Here is a 23,604-nt window from a genome sequence, read left to right on the forward strand (position 1 = left end):
TGAGCTGCGCACACTGGACAAGCGATCTTTTTCGCAGTGCTAGTCTCATGGAAGCATGCAGGACGTGCGTGTTTTGCTCGGTGTAACGCCGAAAGTTTAACGTTACATTCACCTGCTGAGCACAAGGAAGGTGTCTCGTACACGGTAAAAGTTTAATGAGGCAAAGGGCATTTGGGAAAACTTTGAACCCAAATATTACGTATTTAAATGAGCCCGCTATGGCGCTAATTTAAATTGTCAATTAATTACGGTGGTCAGCGTAAGTGGTGTCCACGTTCTGACGTCACCGTTTCATCCGCTCCCTGTCATTCGAAAATGTGCGGAGTTTGATGAGGGGATTTTAATCGGAGAGTTTTTAAAGAGAAAGTCAGGCCAAGGAGAGTCTCTCGACTGGGCAGGGTGGTGAAGTTACAGTTTCAGGGTGTGTGCGTGTATGTGTGTGTGTGCTGGTGTGTGTGTTTGTAGTAGAACGTTTTTGCGTTTTTTCCCCTTTGTTTTTTTTTTTTTTTTTTTTGTAAAGCGCTTCTCAGACTGTACCTAACAACTCATGACTCCATACGTCACGAACGAAGGCAGCCCGCCGCCCTCGGGGCCAGGATCAATAGGTGTGAACGCTAATCAAGAAAGTATGGATTCTCATAAGCCTAACGGAAATGTGATAGGTACTCCGGACAGTCAGACAGAAAAAGTGACCCTTGTGAACGGCAGTAAGAGTATCATTAATGGAAAAAACGGGAAGACAGGAATATTGAAAAGGTAAGTTCTCGATATTATGTTTTTATAAAGTGCATTTCATACTAGAATGTAGTAAAGACGCGAAACTAAAGGCTCAAAAAATCCTAAAGGAAAAACTCCCAGTATATTTTACAGAGCAAACAGGAAGTCCTCTTGAAGGGGCAAACTAAAAAAAGTACCGTATGCATCTTGACAATCTATTTGCACTCAGCTTCTTTTATAATAAACACGCATCTTGCGTGTGTGTCATCAAAATTTTATGCTTAATACCCATAGAACTCGTTTTTCAGTAAATATAATTTAAATTGTTAAATATCAAAACAATAGCTTTTATATTGCATATATATTTTATAATATTCCAGTCGGAGATTACTGTTCTAACGCGTGTACTCCGATGCTCATTTTTGTCTATAAAGTGCTGAATAAGAAGCGGACTCTCTCTCTCTCTCGTGATCGGAGTTGGAAAGGAAAGAATATATCTGATAAAAAGAAAGTCTTGAATTTTCTGAAATTAAAAATCCATAATATATATATTTTGAAGTTTATTAACCAATTATGCTGTAGTTTCAATTGAAAATATAGCGTAATATTAATTAGATAGGTTTATAAAATCATTTGTCTTCAATATTTCGTTCAGTTCTGGATTAGCCTTACAGTAACGTAATGTTTTTTTTTTTTATTCACATTTTGACCTTTTCCAGTATAATTTTGTTGGCTTCTTTTGCCTCACAAAAATCACCGGAAGTCGTCTGTATATCGATTTTAATCTTCACTGCATTTTTGAGTGTATATACTATGGATTGACTTTTTTATTTTTATTTTTTGTCACCAATTTGCTGAGACAACCTTTCGCTATCATACTCGTCATTATGACAAGATTAACTTGTCATAAAGGATATATGAAGAATGAAAAAAAATTAATTTTTATAAACATATTTTCAACTGAAATATAGAAAAAGAGTATATCAACGTAATAATAAAGAAGTATGGAATATTTAAAGATTCAAAAGAAGTATAATTCTCTAAAAACGAGTGCTCATCCTAGTTAAACTGGCCTAACTTGTGGATACGATCATCCTATGTGCATAATTATTTGAAAGCCCTATTGATCTACTATTAGATTTAATGTCACCAGATTTAAATTCAAAGGGCAATCTGTGTTTCTGGTTTACTCAAATTTAAACTACTGTTAATTTTGCTATTAATTTTAAACGTTTTCTCAAGACGAATGAAAGAATGTGAAAATTAAGAAAAATAGTATGGATTTCTTAATGAACGTTGATTATTTAATTAATGCACTTTTGGATGAATAATATTTGTTTAGTCCATTTTTAAGCTATTTTGTTTCAGCTTTTTAAAACATTTTAAATATTTAAACTAATATATAAATAATTTATTATTTATAAATTATTTTAATTTTGATATTTTTATAAATAAATTTATAGGAATTGAAATATGCGTAAACTGAAGCAATATCAAAAGAAATGTATTATGCACGAAAATATTTTTGGATGAATTTAAATACTTGAGTGGTTTCGTTAGTTTGTCAGCTGGATATTTTTTCTATTTTAGAATAGCTTTTGGAAATTTGCAGATTGAGTTTGTCCACAAAATTATACCCCCCCCCCCCTTTGGAACATAGTTTTAAAAATTACAAATTTCTTTTTTTTAAACTTTGCAGTGTTTTGTGTTATATAATAATCCTTGGTTTCTCTATCTGTGAAAATACAAGGTCAAACAAGGTCATCTTATATTGGAATATAATGACAGTTATTCCCGAGTAGTTAGATTCTTGTTTTTTGTTTTTTATCTCTCTCTTTTTCTCTCTCTCATATCCTCATAAAATACACTGTTTTCTTTCGACATCTGAAACTAGTTTATTAAGTCGTGGATGGGATCACTTCACTGCACACTTTGTGTTCTTGCAGCTTATGCTCCCAGCATGCCAATTTTGCTTGTAAACTGGAGAGTCGTTTAACCCATCGTCTCAGGAAATACTCTTTTAATCCATGCTAATTTAGTAACAAGTGACGTAGCGATATAATCCATTTTGTTTTCTGCTGCCTTAATCGATTTTGTCTGGGCTGAGCAGTAAGCAGTTATTGCTCTGGTATTTAAATAACAGTTACAGTCAATGTCTTACGATATAAATTTTGATGTGGTCTCAAAGAACTAATTGCATTTGCAAGGTTTGCACCGCTTTTGTTGCGATGTCAGTTTTTAAAATTTCAAGTGAAAAACAACCGATATAATTTTAAATAAACTGTAATATGTAAATCTAATGGGGGCATTTAGACTCAGGGCGAAAAAGTCAACTTGTAATAGCGTTTACATCGTGCAGTTTACATGAATGGAAAAAAGCATTAATTTTTGAAAATTAGTTTCTTAGTTAATGGCAACGGTGCCCTCCGTAGCCGAGTGGTCAGGAGCGGGATGCAATAAGACACGTAAGACACGCTCTTTGAGTAGGCCCTGACTGCTAAATACGGTTGAGCTACCAACGTGGCAAATTATGGTCCTTTTCCTCAACGTGAACTGTTGAGGAGGCTTCCATCCTGTAGTGGGTTGATAAACGCTGCAGTTTACCTTTTTTTTTTTTTTTTAATGGCAATGGCTTTGCAACGGTATATATATTTTGATATGGTTCGAGCGAGCCATCATACTGATTTAGTTAGGTTCAATTAGGTTTATTCAATTTTGTAAAGTTGAAAATGGAATGTAACAGATATCCGAAATATCTGCTTATGTTGCAAAAATTTCTAGCTTTAAATTCAGGTGGGAGCGTAGTAAATACATTTAATGAGTGTGGTGTTTTGGTTAAGTCATTAAAAGCCGACATTGTAGATATAATGGGAGTTTTAACTTTCCAAATATCGATTAGAATTCATGGGTTGGCAGCACGCTCGGTAGAAAAACATTTTCAGATTTGCTGGATGACTGTTTACTTCAGCGATGTGTCACGTTGGAAGCGAGAGAAAGCAATACTCTTGATCTCGTTATCAGCAGTAATTCATCATGTATTAGGGATCTTCGAGAAAAGGAATCTTTAGGTAGCAGTGATCACGAGTATTGATGATTTATTCAAAAAAATCCCTTATCCTTTTTAAGGCTAGCTAGCATATAATGCGCTTGTTGTTTTTCACCATGGCCGTCTGTCTGTCCTCATTTAGCAACTTGATTTCCAGTGGACGGATTTTCATGAAATTTTATTTTAAAAAAGATTTTTCGGGCCATTCCAAATTTCATTAAAATCGGATCAATAGAAATCCGGCAATTATAATTTATTTTCTACTCTCATGTAATAACGGGATTCGCAGTGGATGGATTTTCATGAAATTTTATATTTTAGACCTTTTAGAAAGCTTTGTGAAAAATCGGACCAGTAGAAATCTGACAGTTATTATTGATTTTTACTTCCAACCACTCAACTCTCAATCAATGGATTATCATGAAATTTTTTATGTTTTTCTCTGTTGGAACGATTTATTGAGTCTTCCGAAATTTCATTAAAGCAGGACCAATAGAAATCCGGTAATTATTATTTTATTTATTTATTATTATTTTTTTTCACAGTATCACGTAGGCTATCCATATACCGTATATTATAACTGAAGCACTGGATATCATAATTGTATATTTGTTGCCATGCGCTGGTTGAACGTAGCGTATGCACATGGCCCGCAGCAATGTAGCGGATACGCAAAAACGAAATTTTCTTGGTTCGCCCATTAAATTCGCAGCTTTTTTGCTCTTTTTTTGGGGGGTATAAATCAGTAATTATTATCATTTGAAACCCACCGTGTACATTGACTAACTTGTTTAAACCCTTTTAAGTGGAGCTAACTAATATTATTAAAAAGTGTAAATGTCAAACGGGAAGTGTTCAGAAAGATAATCATATTTATATGTCACTGACCGTTTTACACCAGATAAGAAGTACTGCTCAGAGTTACGACCAACTGGATGTCAGATGAACTGAGCATCTTGGCAGAGAAGAAAAATGCATGGGTTGATTAAAAATTGTCAGGGTATACAGTGACCTACAGGTAAGTATAAACTAGTCTGTAATCAAGTTACCCAAGGGGTTAGGCAAGCTAAGGCAGATTATGAGAAGCCTTTGTCTAATAATGCAAATAAAATAAGAGAAAAAAGGATGAATCACGTTGGTTCACTGGATGTGAATGCTCTAACTGTTGATGATCTTGTACACATTGCTGATAAACTGAAGAAATATTTTGCATTTGCATTACATTCACACGTGAAGTTTTAAAAAATTGTATTAATAAAAGTCTAATATTGATTGGGAGCTAAATGATTGTATATTATGAGATCATCACAAAGGAATGAATGCGAAGAATAATTTTGACGTCATATGGATATAGCATTTGATACTGTACTACACGTACGATTGTTGTATAAACTGGATCAATGTGGCATTAGGGTCACGTTACTATTGTGGATAAAGGTCGACTAACCCTAGCCTTTTGGCCGTGAAGAGAAAGGGCAACACTATTTAACCTTGTAACCAGTTACAATCAAATGTTGTTGCAATAAAGATTCTCTCTCTCTCTCTAAAAAAGTAGCAGGAGACAAGAGTTGTTATCAATGGCAACTGTTCTTCATGGACTGATGTGATGAGTGGGTGCCACAGGGGATCTGTGTTGGGCCCTTTCTGTTTGTAATATTTATTAATGATATTTATGTCAGTATTTCAAGTTTGATAGTTAAGTTTGCTGATAATTGAAAGGTTGGTGGGCACTGTGGTTTATAATAGTAATCAGGGTATGCCACTTCAAGATATGAATAGACTGAAAAGTGTCAATTGAGGTTTAACATTCATAAATGCATGGTACTGCAATTGGGTAGCAGTAATCTAGAATAATGTACTATTTCGGTAGCATCAATGCCCGTGTAGTTGATAAGGAAAAAGACGTACGGGTAATTGTATAATCTAGCATGAAATTCTCTGAGTAGTGCAAACATGCTGCGAGAACAGCCCATAGGGTTCTGTCAGGAACTTTTCCAGCAGGGGCGAAGAGGCAATTATTCCATTGTGTAAGGTAAAGTGTAATGTGACCACATCTGGAATGCTGCATGCAGGTTTGGACGCCTCATTTGAGAAATGACACAAAATGTTGATAGCACAAAAGAATATTTTTACCAAGAAATACTGGGGTTCTATAAATTGCAATCTTTTAAAACCAGGATCTGTAGTGACCTCAATGAAGTGTATACGGGTTTGAAAAGGTTAAGTATACTAAATTCCACTGGAAACCCTACTCTTTCTTAGACGACACACATAAAAGGGGACATAAATTTAAATTGAAAAGGAAGTTTCAGATATACGGAAATTTGTATTCAGCCAACGAATAATTAATTGTTAGAATAAACGTCCAACTAATGTTGTGGAAGTGGCTAGTTTGAATAACTTTAAAGAAGGGTTGGATAAATTATTGGCAGAAATGGACAAATGGAAGCTTTTTTTTTTTTTTTTTTGGTTGGTTGGTTCTATATACGCTATGTTTTCTTGTACCATGTTGCCCATACTAATACGCAGCTAAATTCTCTCTCTCTCTCTCTTTCACATACACATACCATATAGAAACATTTTATATGAGAGCAGTAACATTGTAGTACAGTATTTACTTCAAATTAAACATAACAGCGCAGTAGGATGTCCGTTGGCTTCTCTTTCTTCCAGTGGGTTCGAAAGGTGGCGTCCTTGGTAAAATACAATTGCCATTATAATAATGAAAATCTGTTGAATTCATTGGGCTTTGCTCTTGGTGTGTAGAAATAAGTAAATTTTCAATTCATTTGCAGCTAGATTGAATTGGCACGTATCTAGTGTAGGGTTACCATTCCCCCTTCAAAATCATGGTACAAAATTAAATAACAATAATTATCACTAAATAACTGAAATTATGCAATTTATTTAATTAGTAATTAAACAAATGAAATTACACTTATATTATAATATTAATTAAATTATAAAAATAAAATAATTAATTTAATATAGTTAGGATTACCCTGCTCTTTCTTACGCTTTTTATTTATTTATTTATTTATTTGTTTGCTGCAGCCAGGAGAATTTAAATTGCTTTCAAAGAAAAGGTTAATCTGCCAGTTATATACACTAACTCAGTAGTTTAAATGTGTTTGAAAGCAGTGCAATACCAAGGCAACTCGTTTTGAGGCAAAATATTGCCTAATTTTAATAATACTGCGATATTTTAATAATATCACAGTATTATTAAAATGCTAGAGTTGTTTTTTTTTTTTTTTTTTCACTTTTATGACCTCCATCTCTTACTGCATTCCATCACGTAGAACAATTATTATATGCAACAGAAGTTATGATAATAATCAGAATTTAATAAATAAAAAATCTAAAATATAATTGGAATTAAAGTACGATAAACAGCTTTATTATACTGTTTAATAGTTTCGTGTGTAGTACGTTGGTGAACGAGACTTCAGTTTTATTTTTTTGTATCGGGATTGAATCAGCTGTGGACATGGATATTGCTTTTCCATTTTTTTTTTTTTTTTTAAATTTTTTTTTTTACATAACTGAGGACCGAGGTAACCATTCAATATAAAAATTTAACTATTTAAAAAAAATTTTTACGAAGCAAATAAGGTATAAACTATGTTGATAATTTATGCAAAGATTTAGATTGAAAGTTAATTTTGTATTCTTCGTGACACTTTACTTTTTCAATTTGAAATTATTTATATATATCACTGCACTCATAAATATATATTTTTTAAATCTTAAGCTTTTAATCCTCAACGCCTTTTACTCTGTTTGCCTTTATTCTATAGGCTGCCCGTGTAACCTTCTTGTATCCGTGAAGCGCAAAATTGTAAACCTATACCATACGTACTGTATAGTAAAGATGCCCCCTCTCCTTCTCTCTCTCTGTATCAGTTTTTTTTTTTTTTGGAGATGTTAGAGCTCCAACACTATTGGTTCTGTTTGAATGTCGTTCAACTTGCCATGAGTCGCACTGATCTGTGTTCTACTTTCGTAGCCAACGTTATTTTTGTGAGCATTTTTTTCTTTTTTTAGTTACAGATTTGAGTATTTGTTAAATACGCTGTCTCCTATCCATTTCCACACCGTTCTCTTTCGTGAACCTTGCATTATAAAAATAAATTGTAAAAATACAAAATCCTTTCCAAGAAACTTATTCGTGCGACCTCCCTTACCTCTCACCTTTAACGAACGCTTCGTAACATTTTGTGTGTAACTCCTTTCCCTCGTCGCGTAATTTGTGACTGGCCTCATACAGGCGAAAAGAACGGAGTTACAAGATTAGAAATCTCGTGCAGTGGTCTGCCTATTAAAAATACAAATATAGACTGATATGTCCTCTAATTACCAAGAAAGAGCCACCACTTTAGAAACATTATCCTTTAAGACGATGTTTACTTTGGTTTTGATACAAGTTGTTGCAATCAACTCACGGAATTTCGTACGATTACTATCTACCCACTCGCAAACTCCGAGCTGTTCGTCTAATCACGATAGGTTCATTGGTAATTAAATATTTAAAATAAGCGTGGTTCATCCTTTCTTTTTTACTGCACTGCTCGACAAAATTAACAGAACAAAATGTTTTTCATTAATATATTATCGTCACCAGTGTTGCCAAACGAGAATATTTCATGTTAATGCATCCTGGCATGCAAATAATAATAATAATAATATATTTTCAGTTTATACTCCGGGACTACCACATAGTTGAAACCCGTGACCATGGGTCACGGGTTTCAACCACGGTCACTTAAAGCACATGTACTTATGTACTCTCGTGCCTGACCACTCGGCTACGCCGGCGTACGAGTATCCAATATAAATCGATCTACCATCTTACACAGCTGCACATTATGCATATTATTCATGGCTATAGAAACATGGGTTGCGACCACAGCACTTCATTCCTATTTTATGGCTTACCCAGTGGGATTGCCACATCTCCAGTACTCAGGACGGCAAGTCATCGTTGTTTAGATGATTCTTTGAGATGGCGGGCCGTTGGGCGAATTGAAGCCGGCCAGTCGCAGGCGGAGGTGGCCCGTTGGCTTAACGTGTCATGTAGTGTTGTCTCGATACCATGCAAGCAGTTTCAGGAGACAGGAACCATTACAAGAAGAGCTGGCCATGGTCGCTCGAGGGCTATGTCAACCAGAATCTGACTATCTGGCTGTAACACAAAGACGGAACCCTACGATGTCTTGTCATCAACTGTCTCTTGAGATTGCTCCGGCCAATGGTGAAATAATTTCCAACTGGACTGCGTTAAGAAGTCTCAATTCGAATGGGCGCTACGCAAGGAAGCTAGAGGGTTTGTATCGCATTAACCCCAAACCACAGCAGAGCTCGTCGAAACTGGTGCCATAAACATATGACTTGGAGCCCTGACAAATGGGGTGCAGTTCTGTTCTCTGATAAGCCCTGTTTTAGCGTACAAACAGGTTTTTGGGTTTTTTTTTTTTTTTTTTTTTAAGAGCATTAGCAACTAAGGCCATATTGCTCCGGTGCGGTGGTCATTCCCTGACCTTTCCGCATGCTCCGTATTTGGTGGTGACGGGCTCGAACCCCGGTACAATCAAGAAGCGTGTGCTACGCACTGCTGCTCCTTCCCACCTGGCTACGGAGGCGCCAGCGTACAAACAGATTCTAGACGTTATTTTGTCTGGAGACAACGAGGAATGGGGTACCATCCCGCCAACCTCAGAGAAAGGGACACTTACGGTGGCGGCGGTGTTCTCGTGTGAGGCGGAATAATGATCAACGGCCGCATCCCTCTTGGTGTTTTTGATATGGGTACCGTAACTGCGCAGGGGTACCGAGAATAGATCCTTGAACCCTATGTGCGACTTTTGCGGTTGGCCCAGATTTTATTTTCATGCACGACAACGCCGCTGCAAATAGAGTCCAAGTGGTGAAGGAATATTTTAACTGAAGGTATCGAACGACTGCCGTGACCAACACGATCACAGATTTAAATCCGATCGAACATGTGTGGGACGCCCTTGAGCGTCGCATTGCACGCCGACAGCCAGCTAAGGTGTGTGAGCTAAGGTGCGCGTTGATGGAAGAATGGGAATATGTTGTCACAGAATCTTATAGACACCCTTATGCCAAACATGGTTCTCTGCTGTCAGGCCTGTTTAGCCATTGGAGGGATTAGACGCCGTACTGATTTCATGTGACCATATTCTCTAGCACCTTGTATCGACTTCTGCAGTGTGACCTTTTTGGTAATTCTTATACAACCCCTATAAATGTCCCTTACGCCTATCCGAAGTTTCTCGTTGTCTCCTCATTTCATAGTTATTCTATGGTACACCCCGTGCTAAATTTTGCGCCGCTTCATCGCAAACTGCACGAGTTACACCACGTTTTCTACGTGTTCTTTTAATTTTGTTGATCAATGTACATCCTTTGTTATGAAGCAGATGTTTATGAATAAGCGGAAGTCACTTGTCTAGAGCTTAATTCGAAATTGCCGTCAGTTCTTAGATATGTCGGTTGAAGTGCGTGCCTGGAAAACTTATTATATTTATGCATGCTGGAAACCAAAACAAAAATTTTATTTAAGAAACTGAAAACACTAAGTATTTAGTAAATGCGTGTCTGATGTTTTACATCTGGGGTTTTCAGACTTTTTGTAATAAGTTTATTTACGTGGACACGAAGTACTTACAGGAATATTTGAAAATGGTAATGCGATGATTATCTCTTTTTTATTATTATTATTATGAACTGTTTTAATGTAAAGCATCCTTAAACAGTTTTGACCTGTTTAATGGGACATTTGATTCAACATATCCTTTTTTGTAATTAAGGTTAGAAATTATAAATAGAAATTTATATATGGGATCAACTGAGGTGAAAAAAAAAACATTTGTTATAGTTTTAAAAAATAGCTAGCAGATATTAAAAATATGTATGGACGTATGACTTTAACTTACGAATTATAACTCTTATTAACTTATGGCTTTATGTGTGCATCGGACTTTAAAACCCGGAACAGCAGAGATGTGCGTGTCGGGTGCCGTATATATGTGACAAAAAATAGCTGCCATAAATATAATGGATTTGCCAGTACAAGCGAACTTCATTAAATATATTTGGCCTTTAGACACGGGATATAACAACCAATTTGAAGATTTTTTTTTCCTGCGTATCTTTACTGGAACACACTATAGATTGTAAAGCGCTGTTCTTTAGGATGTTGTCTGGTATTGTATAGGCGGGGCCGGCGAAACAAATATGCGGCTAGGGTACATTCCGCTCAAGTTTATTTACGAGTTTCTTTATTTCTTTTCTTTTCTTTTTTTTTTTTTTTTTTTGTTAATTTATGAATGTATTTTGACTCTGACCTCTCAAGGAAGTTGGTCGAGGTGCAGGATACCATAACAATGACTCGTATAAATGTTGCATAAAAGGGCGATAGTGTATATTCTTTTCTTAGCTTCCTTACTTCTTTTTTGAACCGCTTTTGGACTATTTGTGGGATGGTGTTGAGACGATCCGTGTGACTTTCAGTGATGCTCTCTCTACGTCTTCTTTCTTTATGGGAACTTCCCGATTTCGGAAACAAGAAAAGATCTTAGATCTCTGATGAACAGGGAGGGTGCGGTGTCACTGGAATATTCGATATTATAAACTTGCGAGTTAAAATGACTGCATAGCAAGTAAACTTATGCAACGAAATCTGAGAATGTGGAGATCATCATTGAAAAGGCAACTTGCTGCTCAACCCAATCATGTTCAATCGTTCAGAATAGTATTTGGAGGGGATGTGTTTTATTGTATGATTTTATAGTGTGATTTTTTTAAAAATAAAATGACTGCATAATTAAAGTTCAGGACTTTATAATCAGACGTATTATAACCATTCATCACTAAATTTTCTTCGTTTATAATTTTCACGGGCTGTGCGTAAATTTGTGTTTAGTTTTTGTTGCGTGTTCAAAAAAACCAAATGTAGATTTATAATCCAATCACGACATTAGAAGATTGACTCGTGTTATTAGAAAGAATGGTTTGTTTCACCATCTCTGCTAGTGAGTAATTGTAGTCCGCTAATAAGATAGCCGAAAAAGGAAGTAGCAGCAGCAGCCGTAATTGACTTAGTAATGGCAGTCAAGGAGCGCGTGCGTGAGTACGCACACACACACACAGAGTAGGAGGGGAGAGACGCTGATCGACGTTTGCATCTCTGCTAGATTGCTGGAAGAAAGTCTTCCCAGACGACAAAGGACACAGCTGCGAATTTCGTGGTCCCAGATTTTGAATTACGCCGTCCATTCCACCGTGAAATTTCTATCGTAACCGTGGAAACGCCTAAAATAATAACAGTACTCTTATGCAAATGTGTATGAATAAACGTCAGCGTGGCTTATTTTTAGAGTACAACAAAGAGAGCGTTTGAAAAAAAAAAAGACCGGAAGTAGCCGTTTGTCCTCTATATTTATCTCTGTCATTTGTTTTTTTTTTTTTTTAAATTAACCCTGTTGAGGCAACTTTGCGTATAATTCTTCTTCCAGTAAGATTTTGCAATTTAACCTTAAAAGTCAAATAAACTCGTGGTTTTGTGGGCACAGATAGGTCAAGATTCAACGAAATAGGAAGACCAGACCAATACAGAGGAGAGCAGGATCTCGGCATTAAAAGCATACTCTCTGGATCTTTTAAGCCACTTTTGCTGTAATAGAGAACTTGCCACCATTTTTATAGAGCATAAAAAAAAAAAAAATGGCTGCCACCACGAACTGCCTTACAATTCGAGAGATCAATGATTTCCACTAGATTCTGCGTAATTTTTTCGCTTGTATTATAAAAAATGTGGACGTTAATTCCTATTGTATAACAAATGCGAAATTCACAGACAGGCTTAGAGCAACTAATTGACTCAATTTTGAAATTTTAAGACACTGTTATGAAATAACTTGTCCTTGGGTAATAAGTTATTCTTGGTTGGTCCCTCTGCACCACTAGGTAATGATACCTATTTGCTGAAATAAAATGCGATGTACTTCACACCTCACGAGACTATACATGAGTGGCAAACAAAGTATCGGATATCTTTCGTTTCGAAACTCGGTTGAGAAAATGAAGAAAACTCCACGCTATAGTAATTTGTTGGGGAGGGGAGAAAGGTGTTAGCCAACAGAAAGGAGAAGCAGACCTTGAACCTCGCGCCTGCTTGTCGATGATTTATTTTGCGATGTCCCGAGCATCTAGAAGAGGTGGCAATGCAACAGTACACCTCCAAAGAGGCGAAAGTTAATTGGTGATGGGTGTCTATGACTAACGCATACATCTGCAAGTCGGACTCTGTGGGTGCGCGCGCGCACGCGCACACACACACACACAGAAAATGCAAACCTGAGGGGTATTTATACTGTTTTTGGTTTCTGGCCTAAAGTAATATGGTTTCAGCATTCCATAAAATCCTAGTTTCAATTTATAGAAATAAGCACTCGTGTCCTTATAATGAACATCTTAAGAATAAATTCTTGCCGGTTGAGCAAAGAGAGAAAGTCGTAATAAACTGTATCCAAAATTGAAATCATGACTAATAAACGCTATTATACAAATTACATGCTTTCACTGTCTTCGTATACTTAGGTTTTTTGAAAGTCTTCTCTTAGAACAGACCTTGCAGAAATCTAAATAAATCTAAGTGACAGCTGAAAATATGCAAAATATTTTTCGCATATTCAACCAGGATATTCCTCTTTTTTTTTTTTTTACAACCTGCCACGTGCATTTTTTGTTTATCAACATAGAACGTATTCAGTTGGTGCATGCGCAGTTAATTGAACATTTAACATTATATACCGCGTTTAATATTATATTAATTACATTAAAAGTTCAAATTCTTTTTTTTAGGTGTCTCTTCCATTGTTACGCAGTTATAACAAAAGAAAGGAGCCCCCACCCCCGAATATCATTGCTCACTCCTGATAGTCCTTAATTAAATTATTTTATTTAATTAATTTAAATTAGGACCTGACGAATCTAATTTGGAGATTTGTCCATTTAGATGGATATTCGGATAAAAAAAATGAAGATTCATTTTTAAAACAGTCTCGTTTTTTTTTTTATCCGAGACTGCTCATTTTTGTATTCCATATTCAGTTGCCAAACTGTCACTATAAGTTTAGGTTTGGTAAGACGTTTTTGCAAGACAATTGGCGAAGCGACGCGATACAGTTCGCTTGGCCACAAGTATAAATAGCAGACTACAGTACAGAGACCTCACTTAACTTCGCCTCACTTGCATAAAAATATATAGTATTTCTCAAGACTTGGCAAAAAAAAAGGAAAAAAAAGCGAACCAGAATATAGACGTGGCTATTTATTCACGATGCTGAATGCATTATTATTGTAAACCAAGTTCTTCTGGAAGCAAAGATTCTTTTCTTGTTCGTTAATTTCATGCAAACAGAATTCTGAACATCAACAAACTCTCGTACAGAATGAACAAATGACGGTGTCAAGCAGAAACTATATAATATTTTAGCTGTTATATGCACAGCACATGCGAGTGGCGCTATTTATCAGTTCCTGGATCTGGATAATTGATGTTTCGGATAATGGACGTCCCTTATACCTTATAATATGTCTGAAGTATTATTGTCGATAGCAGTGAGTAGCTCAGTTGAACGAAGTTTAAACGACGGTGATTATTTGCGTTATCCAAATGCTTTTTATTCACACTGATGGACACCGGGTGGTCTTACCCTGTCTTCAATTGAACACATATTTAGTGGATATTGATTACGCTATGTGGTGGTAGTAATAGTAAAGAATGCGATAAAAAAATTTAACTACTCCAGGTTGGGGACATCCTCTTCAAAGTGATTTTGCTTAGTAAAAGAAGTGCTATTTATGAATATGATTACACTCATCCAAGTTGTACAAATTTTTGCCAATCGATTTTATGATTTTGACCACGTCTTTTCTCCATTTGTCTGAACCATCTAGGTCTCACTCCCTCAACTTCATCTAGGGTTTCTTTCTTGTTTTGCTAAAAAGCAAAACAAGAACACATGCTAGATCAACGGTGGCAAATGTAATCGCAAAATGGGGACGTCTTAGTAATACTACAGCCGGGAAACTTTCGGGTAGATCGCAGAAATTGATGATCCTCATCGAATACTATCAATAATGAGTTCAATGTTAGTACAAGCTTGATACGTAGGGAGGGGCATAGCATCGGATTTTATGGAAGACCTGGAATACAGAAAAAAAAAAAAAAAAAAACCCCATCAGAACACGCAGTGCACAGCGTCGACTTGCCTGGTGCATCGTCATTGGTCCCTGGAACGTTGGAAAGCTCTGCTTTTGAGTGGCCAATCAGAGTGAACAGTGTGTTATTGAGTGATCATTCACGGTTTTCTAATGTGATGGTCATATTTTGGTTTGTGGATATCCAGACGTACTTTACCAGAGTATTTCGTCCTAACTGCGAAGTTTAGAAGGAGGTGCTGTCACCGTCAGAGATTGTTTCTGGTAACCTGGACCATTATTCGTCGTTCCTGAAACAATGAATTCCATGCAGTACACCGATGTTATGGGCAATACTGCTCTTCCTACACTGTGGCTTGGGAGGTTCGTTTTCTGTTTCAGCATGACATGCACACTATCATCTTACACAACCGGTAATGATTTAGAGCGCCGATCTTGAGTCAAGGTTGCTTTTGGCAGTTTAGCGTACATTGAAGCGCTGCTCTGGCGTATAAATAAATGAAATAAATAAAACAGCATGCTAATTTGTAACGTTCCCCGAGGTTAGTATATATTTAAATCTCTTAAGTGCTGTCTGTCTGCGGTTGTTTCTGATTCTGTACTTATCGCATACTCAGCAGCATCTTACTCAGGGTTATCATACGGAGAGTGCGTTTGTGCTGTATCCAGTTCTCAGTTAGTCCGTTCGATGGCGAAATAATGGTACCTTATCCATATTATTGTCATTCCTTGGTCAAAACTCACATATCGTAGAGAGAAATTCTATATGCGGTTGAAGGTCATATTAGGTTATGTTGATTTCACATCATTCACTAGCTGCCTTCTTCTGCTTCATACCACATGCCCTTCATACCGCATGCCTTAGTGAGAAGGGGTAGAATTACAGCGTAAATTTCAATCGGAATGGCTAGTGAATGACCTTGACTTGCTTATAGAAATTCTCTCTACTGTAGTCGTTGGCTATTTTGCTGACTAGCACGAGGGGAGGTATGATCGCTGTTCTTCCGCATCGCGCAGAAAAGGTCTATTTAAGGGTTATCTTGACCAGAGAAATTTTGATGGGCTTTTTGCACATGTTGGCCGAGAGTTATATGATTTTTCTGCTGTTTTTCATGGCTTTTTCATCCAGCTAAACGGGTAATTACAGGAGGCATTTCGAACACATAAAATAAAATATCCAGACTCGATGTACTGACGTGTCATGGCCTTAGGTGCCTCGGCGCTCATTCTAAAAAAAAATCTCAGAATCCGACCTAATTTCCTACAGGAAATTCTACTTCCGCAGGCCAATTGGCACCAAACAGAGGCCCTTAAAAACTTTTCAAATAGCGCGTGAGGAAAAGCATGCAAATAAACTGGAGCAAAACCAATGAAAACGCCATCCGCTATTCTTCTCGTGGTCAGCTGCTCACGCAAGCGACAGCAAACCTGAGTTGTACGAGCCAATAAGAGTCTCCCCTTGAGTTTCTAAGGAGGCTGAAGCTCTTATTAGCGCTCGGACTTAAGAAAACAGACTCTTGCGTTAACAACTCTGCCTGTGTGTGAATTTGAGGACGACTTGATCCTGGAATCTGACCCCCCCCCCCGTCTGGAATTCAAAAATCAATCCAAATGTTACACTAATCGATACACGGCGAGATTCCTAAATGAAGGTGTGGTTCCATTGCTTATAACGGGCGTTTGAAAATTTTTCAACATAGTCCTGGAATACATACATTTTTGTGTTGATTCCAGTTGCGAAGAAAGTTTTCTCTTAGGTCTTCAGGAATGCATCCAATGCCAAAATTACGTAACTGTCGGTGGGAAATGGATGTCTGCCAGGTCTTTTTTCAAATTAGGAAATAGATGAATGTTCAATGGTGCTAGAGCTGATGAATATCGAGATAGTCCAAGATTTCAAAGCCGTACTCATACAGTGTAGCCACGGGCGTTACAGACTTGCGAGCAGCCATGTTGTCCTGATGGAACAAGAGTCCTTTCCTAGGTTTCCCTCGGCATTTGTTTTTGATGTTTTTACGCCAACGTCTCACAAGGTCTGCTTAACAAACCCTTGTGACTGTCTGGCCTTTTTGAAAGTAATCCACTAGAAACTCCCCATCAGCATTTCAAAAAACCGATGCCATCACCTTGCCAGCAGAAGGAATCGATTTGGCTTTCTTTGGAGGAGAAGAGCTGTGTTTCCATTGTTTGAACTGCTCCTTTGTGTCTGGCTGAAAGTGATGGACCGTCTCATCCATGGTTACAAACCTTGCCAGGAAATTTTCTGGATCTGTTTGAAAGCGATGTAAATGTTTACTCGACTTGGCAACTCTTGTGCGCTTTTGATTTGCTGTCAACAACTCTGGGGGCCATTGTGCTGACACCTTTTTCATAATGAAACTCTGTTATTATGTGGTATACACTTTCAGATAAGATACCAGAGACGCCGTAAATTTACCGACCTGTCACTCTTCGTTCACTCATCACCAGATCATGCACACCATCAACAACTTTTGGACTGATGGACATTGCAGGTTTTCCACAGCGTGGGTCATCTTCGGTTCTCCCTCACTCGTTTAAATTCAGCTGCCCATTTCTTACCATGGAATAGAAGGCGCATCCTTCCCCACTGTTATAACCATATCCTCATGAATTTCTTTTGGCTTTAGTCCCTTATTTTTTCCCAATATCGAATGACTGCGCGTTGACTGATTTTGTCCATTTTCATCATTTACAAAATTTTGTTGACTTCAGTATAATTAAACAAGGACGTTATTGAAACTGCATGAAACTTGATGGGCTACTATTTGAAGTGCATTAAGAGCAGAAATTTTTAACACAGTACCCACTACCCTTTCATATTCAGGTCGCGATCTTTTCAAACCCCCCTCTTAAATGCTCCATAAATAAATTGGAAAAATGCTTGCTTTGGAGGGATGTGGGTTTCACAGTTGGCTGCTGCTGCAGGATTTATCGTGGATGTGTCCGGGTTGACACTGCTAACTATCTTCATCCCCTCCCAACCCATCCTACATCATTTCTACTCGTGTTAATCTTACTCATAAAGATGAGACCGAACGTCGCCACAGGCTTCTCATGTGTTCCTCCCTGCCCAAGACTTCAGTGGCTGGAACAAGTTTTATTTCTGGATGCTATGGACATAATGTAAAAAAATGCTCAAGGTTTATGTTGCTAATAGCTTTCATTATTGACCCTAATGATAAATTACTTGGTGTAGTAAACCGACGATATTAATTAGCACGCATCTGTCACTGTCAAATTCTTAACTCGCAATCTACGCAAATTTCGTATTCTTTTGCACTCGACAAGTCAGTCTGTTTTCTTCGTTCTTTCTGCTTAATTTTTAATCCATCCGTGCGTTTCCTACCCTCCTTCCCACAATCCTCAATTTCCTTGTATCCTTCATTCCCAATTGACGCGTACTTTAGCTCGTAATCCGTTCTGTCTCTGCTGTTTGCCATACGCGTACTGCCATCATGTTTAATATCAAAATTGCTTGTATAGATATTAATATATTATCGCGAATAATTAGGATGCTATTCATTACTTCCACTCTGTCATTACAGCACGTATAACAATCCCACCATAGTTTGTTTACGTGTACAAGCCTCGTACACGTAATACTTTTTTAATCTGTTATCCGCAGGGAAATCAGCTTCGGATCTATCTCCAGAGATACGACTGCCATGGCTAATAAATTGACAGCCTATATTAGTTCATTCCCACACCCAGGATTTATGGATGATGCTTTAAACTGACTTTTATTGACATAGAAGCGATTTGCCTGTTGTGGGTGGATCGAAAAATTCCCGCATAAGTCTAATATCCAAAGGGGGAAAAAAAACCGTAGCCAACTAAGAATTTCATTGAAAACCTCCTGGAAAAATTGTTCTCAAGGCAGCGATTGAAAGGAGATTTTCCTACTTGGAAAGGCCAGTGAAGCAGGCTATTGTGCCATTACTTGAACGAAGAGAGAATAAAGATTTTGCCAGTTTCTAGAAGTTTAATGTACTAAGCTAAAGCTGGACATCATCATCGTATAGTGTATTGAACCTCTGTAGTTGTCTTCAAATGTTGTGCTATTACTTCGAAGCAGTAGAAGTATATCACGGAAATACCGAGCTTTGTTTTCAAAACTAAAACTGGGTTTGATAGTGTAGATGCATAATAGTCCGAAGGATCTGGTTATCTTCCAGCTTACTCGAACACAGATATGCACTGTAACTGTTGTAATTGGTATGATTTAGAGGTTGGTTCTCAAGTTTGTGGGATGAAAAACCCGCAGTACTGGGAAAAGGAAACTATTTACTAATCCTCACAGGCAGCACAGTAGTTACTATCGCCTGCTTTCTACGCTGTGTGGAAAAATCTTCGGTTCACATTCCGTCTCGAGGGGAAATTATTGACTGGCCGAGTTAGTCGGTCTTGGACGATGGTGGCAACGTTTTGTCTCTAAAAAATTCGGGTTTTCATCCAGAAAAAAAGCATACCGACCATAGAAATGCACGCAGTTTTCGGGCAGAATACACGAGCTCTCTGGTGCGAAAACAAAACAGAAACAGCAGAAATACCATTTTATGTACCTCCATAAAAAACAGGGGAACAGCTTCATCCACTTCTCTTTTTTATCTCTTCCTTTTGTTTTCAACAAGTGATACTTGGGCCGTTCGTCAGGAGTTTATTGTCTTTGTTTAAATACTGCACAATGTCTTCGATTATTTTCATCCAGCTGAAAGAAATTGTTGGCGAACAGCTGTGGAGTTGTGTTGAAGTCAATCGCTTTGCTTACAGTTAAATTATTCTCTTTGATTAGATATTTATGAATCTGACCCCGTCTTCACAACACATTTTCTGTTATATGAACTGTGGCAGACAGTGCGTGTTTGATGATGAACTGCCTGTAAAGTCTGTTGGGTAGGGAGGAAACCTTTATTTCTTCCATCGTAAACATTTATTAATAATTAGCCTTTTAACTAGGAGCTTGACACAGTCATACCAGTGTTTGCTAATGTATCCTTAACGTGAGAGGTCGAATGTAAGAAAGAACGATTACGTAATTAAACATTGGTAAAGGAGCAAAAACACACACGGGTCGGATGTAGGAACTGAAAGTGAAGAACGCAACACCTGTTTGCTCTTACGGAACGTGAAGAATCCCGTCAGCGAAAGTTTTCACGGAAGAAGGCAGAATAGTTGCATCACTCCATGCAGGTCGCCACCTGCTTGTCGTGACACGTGCACATCTGCCATTTGGAACTCACGCAAAGTGGCACAATGATGTTTATTTATTGGGTGAAATGCGGGAAGTTGGGGAGGAATCATGTTCCCATTGTGTAATGTTTCCGGGTTTACTAGGTCAAGTGATGTACAGGTAAATAAGGGCCGAGTGAGATTTAACATCCGAACTGCCCTTCGTTCCATACCCCTGCGTCTCAGGTGTATTCCCCACTGGGCATTCTCTGAAAGCGACAGAGTGACCTTCCTTCCCTCGTGGGCGCACCACGCCTAAGATTTACTTGCAATTACGTACTCTGCATGAACACCATTAAATGGTTATTAGGCTCATTAGCGAACCGTGTTGCTCAGGGAGCAGATCAGGCATTGTCCTCTGCAAGTTGAGCCCCCTTAGTGCGAAACTCAGGCACAGTGAAGAGGTGAGTGTGCCGTAATGATTTTTTAAGGAGTACATTTGAATTCTGACCTGAAGCACTCTAGAAACGATAAATACCAATGTAAAGTAACTTCGTTTTGCCTCGTGGCCTTATCGTTAATCTCTCTCTTATGCGGTTCTGTTAATTTCTTTCAGTCTGATTATTTTATCTTTGTCACCTTGTAAATACAAAACCACTTTCGAGTATGAGACCCATGTGGGTAGCACAGTTGGTAGGATCGCTGTCCTTCCCACACAGGATGGAAGATACCCAAGTTCCAATCCCATCGTGAGGAATATTTATGTTTTTTTTTTTCACAACTTGGCTGAATTAGTCGGTCTCAAATGAGGGTAGCATGGTTTTTTCTCCCGGAAACTCGGGTTTCTGTTTTCGTCCAGAAAACATAAAATCGACCACAGAACACACGCAATTTACAGACAGTATATATGGAACAATATAGCCTTAGTCTCTGATGCTCCTAAAACCCCACTACAACAACAATAATGGAAGTACGAGCAAAGAGCAGTGTGTGTCTACTGTCCAATTTTGAAGTCGCCAAATAAGTGTTATACTTTCGGAGTTTACATAGAACAAGCCAAAGACAGCAGCATAATAGTACATATTGGGGTTGGACTGTGCACCTGTCATTTTGAGCATATGTCATTTGAGTATACAACGTAAGCCATACGCTGCACATGGTTATTCAGCTTATATGGAGATGGGCCAATATGGTTCTGACGGGATCCAGTAATCGGTATTCTTCAGAATACCGATTCCTGTATGCCACAAGCAATGTTTAAAAATTGTTTTCGACCAGGCACATCCTTTTATGGCTGCAATGTATCAATATGCGAATGGCTTTTTCCAGTAGATGGAAGAATCCTGCGAAAATATTCTTCCACTTTTATACAATCTTGACCATGGTATATAGCCAGAATAGTATAGAACTAGTTCTAGGACCATGAGACTAAATTCATCCTACTGCTGAATTTACTCTTATATTTCATGTTCTTTCTTGATGAACTGAGATCTGGTGACCTCTCCAGTCACCAGATCTCAATCCATATGAGCACCTGTGCGATGAAGTGGAATAATGAACTAGTGGAGTAGAAATCCACAACCATTCAGTTTGCAAGAAAACTGTGGGAAGCCATTGAATCATCGCAGACCAGCATCTGAAAAGCTTTGGACACCTCGTTGAGTCCGTCCCATGAGGAATGTAGAACGTTCTGAGTGGTAAGGAGGGCTACTTGCTATTAGGTAGATGTGCTTAATAATATAGCCATTGAGTATTCTACGAAATACCGTAACGTAAAGTTAAACTTCTTACACCATTGTATTCACTGCACTTAATTTCCTTTGTACTTTATTTCCTTAATCTTTTTACTTCCACAAATATCCTATTTCTGTTTTAATGTTAAAACAATACGTTTACGTTTTACCAACTTTCTGATCTTTTCTGGATGAGTTACGGATATAACGATCTAAATACAATTGCCAGAGTAACATATTTACACAATACTTTAATGGCGACGACGGCTGGGCAAAGGTGGTCAGAATCCAGTGCCGCTTGGAGTAATTTTTGATGTCATTTAAATACATGCAGTATTTTCACTGTTATAAAAAATGTAGTCTGCGCGGATAGCACAGTGGTATCGTCACCGTCTTCCCCACACCGAGTGGAAAAGGCCCGGGTTTGAATCCCGTCGATGATGTGAGGAACTTTAGTGGGCTTTTTTCACTCCGTGGCTGAGTTAGTCGGTCTCAGGCGTAGATAGCAAGGTTCCCCCCGAGAAACTGGGATTTTTTTTGTCCAGCAAATAGGCAAATCGACCAGAAACACACAATTTACAGACAAAATATGGGTATATGATTACATTAATAATAATATGGGTAGATGTAATCATTTACAGGGGACCTTAACATCATAATTTTTTTTTGTTATAAAAAATGTAAACGGGTCATGGTAACTTCAATGAAAAACTCCACAGCATGGGTCTCACAGACACCCCAGATTGCACCTGCGGAAACGGGAAATCTTGGGGCCACCTGATGTATGATTGTCACCTGTACGTGGACATCTGGACACAACTTGAAAGTGAGACTGGTTGCTACACCCAAGATGAAGCACCGGAATTAATTGCAACTCACCCTAACTATGCAGCCTTCTTTAGGTATGCTAATGCCGTCTTCAAGCGTAGGACAACTATTACTCAACAACAGCGCCAACGACATCCTGACATGTAAACTCTAACAAGCTCAGATTGTTCAGACACATTAATGGGACCATTCCTTTGACTGTAACGTACCTAACTTCATTCATAGTGATACCAGTGATGGATCCTTCACTTGGCCCACAGAACCACACCTTGGAAGAAAACACTGCAGACCCTGATCTTCCGAGGATGGGATCCTCTGCGCTGACCATTGGGGTAGGATCTATGCTGCTGACCCCCAACTGAAGTGGGATCTTCGCTGCTGACCCCTGCTTGGGGGTGGGATCTTCACTGCCTGTTAACCCCCACTGAGGGGTGGGTCTTTGCTGCTGACCCCTACTGAGGGGTGGGATATTTGTTGCTTATCCCTACCTCTGATGGGACCTTCACTGCCTGCTAATTCCCACTGAGGGGTGGGATATTCGCTGCTGACCCCCACCTGGGGTGGAATCTTTGCTGCCTGCTGGCCCCTTCTGAGGGTGGAATCTTTGCTGCCTATTGAGGTAGAGTTTAGCAGTGGGATTTTTTCTACTGACCCCCACCTGCGGGGTGGGACCTTCACTGCTGGCCCCTACTGAGGGGTGGGATTCCTAGACCTATTGTCCAGTGCTCTACTCTCTATCACTTTAACTAACAACTCCTACTTCTATGGGTATGCCTCTAACTATCATCTCCATCTTTCTATCACTATGTTCCCCCCAGTCCCTTCTTCCCCATCTTCTCC

General features: G+C 38.3%; 1 protein-coding gene across 2 annotated transcripts in view; it reads left to right on the forward strand.

Annotated features, from left to right (window-relative positions):
- The first annotated feature begins 524 nt into the window (after window positions 1–524).
- Window positions 525–23,604, forward strand: part of LOC150081043 (uncharacterized) — a 242,446-nt gene continuing 219,366 nt past the window's right edge. For both annotated transcript variants that reach the window (XR_016547426.1, XM_090381898.1), the window contains exon 1: window positions 525–756. Coding sequence is in view for 1 of the 2 variants with exons in the window: in XM_090381898.1 (XP_090238024.1) it covers window positions 548–756 (209 nt within the window). In the remaining variant the exon portion in view is untranslated. The remainder of the gene's footprint in view (window positions 757–23,604) is intronic.

Source organism: Mastigoproctus giganteus, chromosome 9 (assembly GCF_048544385.1).
Source record: "Mastigoproctus giganteus isolate SK-2022 chromosome 9, ASM4854438v1, whole genome shotgun sequence".
NCBI classification, from domain to species: domain Eukaryota; kingdom Metazoa; phylum Arthropoda; class Arachnida; order Uropygi; family Thelyphonidae; genus Mastigoproctus; species Mastigoproctus giganteus.